This window comes from Ochotona princeps, chromosome 18, assembly GCF_030435755.1.
Source record: "Ochotona princeps isolate mOchPri1 chromosome 18, mOchPri1.hap1, whole genome shotgun sequence".
NCBI lineage: Eukaryota > Metazoa > Chordata > Mammalia > Lagomorpha > Ochotonidae > Ochotona > Ochotona princeps.
In genome coordinates this window covers 42,066,513-42,073,321 of record NC_080849.1, presented here as the reverse complement: position 1 = coordinate 42,073,321, position 6,809 = coordinate 42,066,513, and the positions used below count along the sequence as shown (strand labels likewise).

General features: G+C 53.0%; 1 protein-coding gene across 2 annotated transcripts; it reads right to left on the bottom strand.

Annotated features, from left to right (window-relative positions):
* Positions 1 to 245: 245 nt before the first annotated feature.
* ADCYAP1 (adenylate cyclase activating polypeptide 1) lies at positions 246 to 5,152 on the bottom strand. Of its 2 annotated transcripts, XM_004579616.2 has the most exons (5): positions 4,887 to 5,152; positions 4,431 to 4,541; positions 2,102 to 2,233; positions 1,623 to 1,721; positions 246 to 500 (listed from the first exon to the last, which is right to left on the bottom strand). In XM_004579616.2, exons 2-5 carry the CDS (start codon positions 4,538 to 4,540, stop codon positions 311 to 313), a joined length of 531 nt encoding a protein of 176 aa, XP_004579673.1. In that variant the 5' UTR covers position 4,541; positions 4,887 to 5,152; the 3' UTR covers positions 246 to 310. The 2 variants fall into 2 exon arrangements, with proteins under 2 accessions (XP_004579673.1, XP_058532947.1); XM_058676964.1 differs by lacking the exons at positions 4,431 to 4,541; positions 4,887 to 5,152 and adding an exon at positions 3,393 to 3,573.
* Between the last annotated feature and the right edge of the window lie 1,657 nt (positions 5,153 to 6,809).

Sequence of the window (6,809 nt, the reverse complement as noted above, 5' to 3'; positions counted from 1 at the left end):
CATAAACAGCTCAGGCGAATTTTCAATCCTTGTGCACACTTCGTATGAATTGCTCTCTACTATATATAGATAATCTTTATATATATTTATAATATATATCAATAATTGGTCCACAAAGTATATCTGTGCATTCTCTAGTGCTTTGTAAAAAGAAAAACAATATTGTTATCAAAATATTCATTTAATGGCTTTACTTCATACATAAATACATGTTTGGATAGAACATATGAGCGATGACTGTTGAGTCAGTTTGGAAAAGGACTTTTCATTTGGGGCAGGGTGTATATACAGAGTAGCTGGTAACTCAACGCTACAAATACGCTATTCTGCGCCCTTTGTTTTTAACTCTCTGTTTATACCTTTTCCCTAGGACAGCCGCCAAGTATTTCTTAACAGCCATTTGTTTCCGATAGCGGCTGTAGCTGTCGGTGAAGATTCCGTCCGAGTGGCGCTTGGAGAACAGTCCCAAGTCGTCCTCTGCGCCGCCGCCCAGGTTTTCACTGCAAATAAAGAAAAAGGGGGGAAAAAACGGGGTCGGGGAAAAGGGTGGTGGGCTGGAGGTACAAAGTCCTTGGGCGTGAGGAGCGGGCGGACCCCACTCTAAGAGCTTCGAAGACCCCCGAGGGTCTTCGGGGAAGGCGTGGCGCCACGCTTGCCCTACCCACGCGCCTCCTTCCTCTGCCAGTCAGCCGCCCCAGGGAGGGCTGACATGGAAATCCCTGTTTTCCTCCCCCCACTCAGGATTTCTTGGCTCTGAGTTCCACAGCAGGCTTCCGGGATGCGGTCTGGGTAGACGTCTAACCTTTTTCCCATTCCCTTCGAGATCTGGCCAACCGCGCCCGGGCGTTAAACTGTCCCCACCACTCGTCTCACCCTCGAACTACAAAGAAAATCACCAAAGCGCACAACGTGCCAGGTTGGCTCTCGCCGTGCAGTTTGTATCGATCCTGCACTTCCTAGTGATACACAAGCCCTCCTCTCCTTCCGCACGCTAAACCGAAAAACGTGATAATAACACAAGTCGACAGGCTGAAGGCAATATTTTTCACTGTATGAATTATTCATTGCGAAATTGTAATCTGTTTTCCCACTGGTTTTATTAAAATGTTGCCTTCTGCACTGGGAGCAAGCCCTGTGCTCCGGGTTTTTTCTCGCGTGAGGGAAAACTGTTTGTTTCCTTAACCGTCCAATTTTGATGATTTGTTTATTTCGATTTGAATTTATAGTAAATGCACGCTTAGAGGGGGCACACTGAGAGGAAATTACAGCAAATCCTCCCGCGAAGCTTGAAGGTTTTGAATGGCTGGAGGGAAGCGGATGTTTGGCTTCTTCATTTTCACTAAAAATGGCTCTAACTTCCGAGTTGCGCCTACCCTCTCTCTTCTCCCCTCTCCCGGGATCCAAACTAAGGAACCTTTGCAAAAACTCCGCCCACAGCCGCAGGCTGGCACTCTCTCCCTCCACAGCGACCCCAGGGCGCAAACCCACCCTCCTCCTCTCTTGCACTCCGCAAAGCAAAAGCCCAAGCCACCTGCTCCGCACGCGCGCTCTCGCTTTAGACACCCACCCACCCGGTGCGCGCGCGCCATCACGCGTCAGTTAACTCTTTGACAAACTCTTACCCCACGCCCTTGGCCACGAGAGCCTGCAGGTACTTCCTGGCGGACAGCTGGTCCAGCACTTTGCGGTAGGCCTTGTTGAGGATCCCAAGGGCGACATCTCTAACGGGGAAGCAAAATGATGCCCGAGGTCACAGACCATCCCTCCTAGAGCTCCCCCAAGCCACCCTGCCACCGCGTGCGCCCAGGGTCTTTCAAGGAGGCAGACAAAAGACCGCTAGGATCCGGAGTTTGAGTCTCGACCACCTAAGTGCGCACCCCACATGGCCAGGCGCGCACTCACTGAGTTGCAGTTTATCAGCCCCCACACGGCTCTCGGATTTATCAGCACCCACCCGCTCCTAAAGTCTCCAGTCTGAAAGAGGAGAGGTTTGAAGGCCTTCATTAAAAAGAACCTATTCTACGAGCCACTGCCCTGCCCCTCCCGCTCCCTCGGTCCGGGCACCCAGCCCCGGGCAGGCGGGGGAGGCCGCACTCAGCACCTGCTCTCCTCAGGGTAGTACAGCGCGTAAGCGTCGTGCAGTGCAGAGGCGGGGCTGCCTGCGCCAGGCGGGTCCGAGTCGTAGAAATCTTGTAGCGGTATTCCGTCCTCATCGTATGCCTCATCCTCCGGCCTACAGGGTAGCCCCAGACAGAAAGAGTGATCATTACAAAGCCCTCCCGATCTGCGAAGACCCAGGGGAAAAGGTTGTCTCCTTTTCGTTAAGGTCCCGCACATAAAAGTTTTCCACTCTTCCAGGACTGGGATGGGGGCAGAGGTAAGGAAGAGGACATCCCACCCACGAGTAATTCCCGCTCCTTGAGCTGCTTCGCCCACCCCTCCTCTCGCGGGGAAAGGGTCTTCCTGCAAGGCGATGGCTAAACAAACTCCGGGAAACACAGGCGCCTGCACCGAGTACACCTACCGCCGAGAAGGACCGCCCCTCTCCCCGCGAGACGCCCGAGCCTTTCTCAAGTAGCCACCCTTGGGATCAAGATAGGCCCTGAGGAGACCAGGTGCTGACCAACTCCAGGACCCGAAGTGGGAGACCCGGAACAGAACCCAGAGGGTGAAAACCAAGAAGGTCGGGTGCGCGGCTGCGATCAGACTCCACCCGCCACCCCCACCCAAGCCTCAGGGCCCTAGTGGAGCACTTCCCGCACAGATGTAGGTCACGGAGAACCTCCAGTTTCTATTCTGGGCCAGAGAGGATCTGGCAGGAACATGAATAATAGATGTCCCTAAACTTAGCCGGTTTGGCGGAGGCTGGTTCTGTGGTGTGTCGGTGCCCTCCGGTTCTTCTTGCCCGGGGGAAAGTGCCAAACACTCAGCACTTGGATAGCAGTTGGGAGTAAAATAAAGGCGCGCGAATCCACTTAGTCGTTCTCACTAATCTGTCCGCCCAGGCGAGAAGGAGAGAACCGATCTCAACCCCAGAACTCAGGTCATCAAGGGACCGATAACCAACAAGGGACTGGCGACCTCTCCGCCTGGCTCGGCCGGCCGCCTCCATCGTGGCGGCACGGGACGGAAAGAGGTGGGTTGAAACCCAAAGCTCCCTCGCTTTGGTATGCTAGAGAGGCTCGGAATGCGGCAGAGACGCGAAATCCTCTCCTCGAGGATGGACTCGTTATTCCTCCATCCCTGCAGAGGCCACGGCTAGAAAAGCGCACGCCTCCCCACACCCCGCGCCCAGCTCTCCCTCAATGACGCGCCTCAGCCCTGGCTGGGGTACCCCGAACACCGCGTCTTTCCAGCCACTTCAGTCCCACTCCCCGTTCCCAGATACTGACATCTGAATACCAAAGATAGAACTAACGGTCTCTCTGGCCAAAGCTGAGGTTGTGGCGAACGCTCTTGGGCGCGGCTAGCAGAGACAGCTTCACCGGCAGAGCGCGCGCGCTTCTGGCTGCTCCCGGCGCCACGGGGTGCGGGCGCTGCGCTGCCCAGCGCGCTTCCTTTGTCCCGCACACTGGGCAGAGACTCGGGCTGGGGTAAGAAGCTGGGGCAGCGCCGACCGCTAGAAACCAGGGGTTAAGGGAAAGACCAGTACTCCAACCTTTGTGGGTTGGACTGGGTGGTCCTCCCTGCTCTGCCAGCGCGTCTGCCGGCTTTCTCTTTCTCCTGCCTAGCATCCATTGCTCCCCCTCCCTCCCAGTCTCGTTTTTTTTTTTCTCTCAAGTCGCTTTTGTTCGATCGTACCAGGCCAACAGTCTCCCTCCCCAAGTTAGTAGGAGACTCAGAATGCAGTTGGAGCCAAGGCCACTTAGAAAGAAAAAAAAAATCCCGCTCCTCGGAGAAAAAAATTTTAATGAGGTGGAGATAAAAGGTGGAGGAGAGACAGGAAGACCCCGCCCAGACAGTTCAGAGCAATCGCTAACAAAGCCAAGTCCGTAGGAGCTTAACGCTCCACCCTGGGCCGGGTTCTGGGAACCCAAAGTTCTCCAAACTCACCCGAAGAATTGGGGAGGGAAGCCGAGCGGCCGACCGTGCCCAGCCCCCTTCCCGGAAAGCAGGTTGGAGGAGGGGCGGCTTCAACTGCTGCCCGAAGCTCTCGATCTCTACCGGGGCTCCAACTACTGCCTCGGCAGAGTGGAGAGGGGGCCCGAGCTCTCGCGGTGCCCACCTGGATTCTCTGGCTTAGCTGGATCCTCTGGCCGGGGGCATCCCTACCCTTCGGATAGCCAAAGGTGGCCGAGGCTCGCGGGCGGGGAGGCGGGGGAGCCGCTGAGAGCCTGGAGCTGGCAACTCCAGGATAGAAAGTGATCACGAAGAAGTGTCCCGGGAAAGGAAGCCCCAGGCCCACCTGATCCTTTGCGGCTAGCACCTACCTGATCCCTGAGAACCGGAGTCCGGCGGCGCCAGGTGAGCAGTAGACGCTGCTGTGCATTAGGATCCCATAGACCAGCAGGGCCAGCTTCGCTCCGCTACACATGGTCATTCTGCGCAGGACGAAAAAGAGGGCACACAGTCGTTGAGAACGTTCCTGGCCTGCCACCCTCCAAACCCTAGAAACTCCCGGAACTGGGGGGAGGGAGCGAGGCTCCCGCTCCCCGGTGTTGGGCACCACTTGCCGGCGGGCGCCCTGCCACTTCTTGCTTGCTACAGTTAGAAACAAGCTCAGAGTCCCAGTGCCCAATAACTAGCTAAACCTGTTAGGAAAGAAAGCTAAGACGTCCCCTGATGCCAATGTGCACTAGGGACGGGGGAGGAAATTAGCCGCCAAGAGAGTCAAATTGGTTTGGTTAAGATTCTTTCCCCACACTCCTTTACCATTCAACTCTTACCGCTGCTAGGAGAGGATTTGCTGCCAAGTGGGACGGTCGGCGGGCAAAGGACTCCTTCAAGTTTCTGCTCCGGAGTCACAACCCGAGAGGCATCACCGTCTGGCACAGCGTCTCAGGTGCGGCAGGAACCAGCAGGAGCGAGCGGCAGGAGGAGCTGGAGGACTTGTTTGCTGAGAGCTCGTATTCTGTTCAAAAGTTTGCCGCGGCGGCGCGGAACCCAGGAGGCAGTGAGACTCCGGGAAAAGGGAGCGAGAAGAGAGATGTCGAAGAAAATAAAACCGGAGGCGAGGAGCTTAAAGGGATGGAGACAGCGGGGAAGGGGTGCAAAGTGGCCTTCAGTCCACTGGGAGAAATAAGCAAGTGATTAATGAAATAAGGAGGGGGAGAGTAAAAGAAGAAGGGAAGGAAGAGAAGGGGAGTGGGCCTTCAGGGTGGCGAGGTTCCTGGGGAGCCGCCCGGGCGCGCAGCTGCTCCAGCCGGCGGCGCCTTCTCCGCTCCTTGGTCCCTCCGGCTGCGTCGGAAGCTGCGGCTGCTGCGGCTGCTGCCGGTGGTAACTGGGGTGGCCGACCTTCTGCTCGTATTTATATGTGCAGTTAGCGAAGAATCTATCCGAACATAGTTTTAGGAGAGCCCTCTTTGTCAACATCTGCCTGCCTTGCCTTTAAGTACAGAATATTTTGTTGCACTGTTGCGCTCCGATTTTTATTCACGAACTGACTTCCTTTTTTTTTCAGTCACGTAATGATCGGTATCAGAAAAAGACGTCAGCATTCTAGTCCCTCAAGGAACATATTAACTATTCTGTGCTGTCCTCTTGGATGATAAGATCCGGAGTCATCGACTTCTCGTAAACACCTTTCATTCATACAACCCAATTTTTTTTTAAGAAGTCCAATTATGTGGATGGCTTTGTAATTTCACCCATTTCTCAAGGACAGGTGTAAGAATTCGTAGAATCTGGAGAATGGAAAAAAAGTTACATTTTTAACTCTGTCCCTACAGCTGGCTTACTCTTTACTTTTTCCTCAAGTCCTACCAATCAAAATGCTGATATCTGGAATTAAACACCATCAAGCTTTCCTATTAATAAATTTAATTTAATTTAATTTTTGCATATGTTCTTTCAGATACGCAATGAAATGTGGAAGTCATTTCGTTTTTTAAAAGAAAACGTTGAAGGATTTTCAGTAAATATCTAATGAGTCTGGCTGCTGACAGGGGCTAGGAGTAGATTGATGCTCCCGAAGCTGAGCCCCTCCTGCGGCCTGTGGAGCTGTCCAGACTCCAGGTGCTGAATTGTTTAGGCGCAGATGCTGCGAACGTCGAAAATTGCCACCAGACCTTCTCAATCTGAAGATTTGACAGGGGTGCTATTAATGTAACAATTCATTCTCTAAATCACCGTGTTGTTCATAGGCACTGCAGCATTCACGAATACCCCTGTACCAAGACCATCTCCCTCCCTGCCCACATTAAAGTGAAGGGTCTCTCCCTGGCACTGGTGAATGTCTGGCTTGCCTGTTTGGAGAGGTTCACACCTCCTGTGCCTCTTACTGGTTTTAAAAATTGAAATTGTGAAATTGTCTTTTTCCACATGAACTGAAATTTTAAGAAGCTGAGGGTAAGAAACATGGATTTTTTTTGACACTTTTTTTTTTTTTACAAACTTGAGTTCCATTTGGGAAAATAAAAGACAAGGATTCCCAGTACACATTCACTGGCTCAGGGTTTGTAACGGGAATCCCTCCGTTGGGAACAGTTATAATTTTTTAACTGAAACTAAGGTGGGAAGACCACATCCATCCTGAGGTTTTCAAGTCCCTGAGTAATTTAAGAAGATTCGTAAGTTTCTACTCCAGTAAGAGAGAACTCTGGTCCACTTCTTTTAAAAGAAAAATAGAGTCATCAATAACCATTAGTGCA

Coding starts and splice junctions, on each gene's coding strand:
- ADCYAP1 (XM_004579616.2), bottom strand. CDS start 4,540: ATGACCATGTGTAGCGGAGCGAAGCTGGCCCTGCTGGTCTATGGGATC. Junction 2,234..4,430: donor CTCCGGTTCTCAGGGATCAG/GTAGGTGCTAGC, acceptor GCTACCCTGTAG/GCCGGAGGATGAGGCATACG. Junction 1,722..2,101: donor TACTACCCTGAGGAGAGCAG/GTGCTGAGTGCG, acceptor CTTCCCCGTTAG/AGATGTCGCCCTTGGGATCC.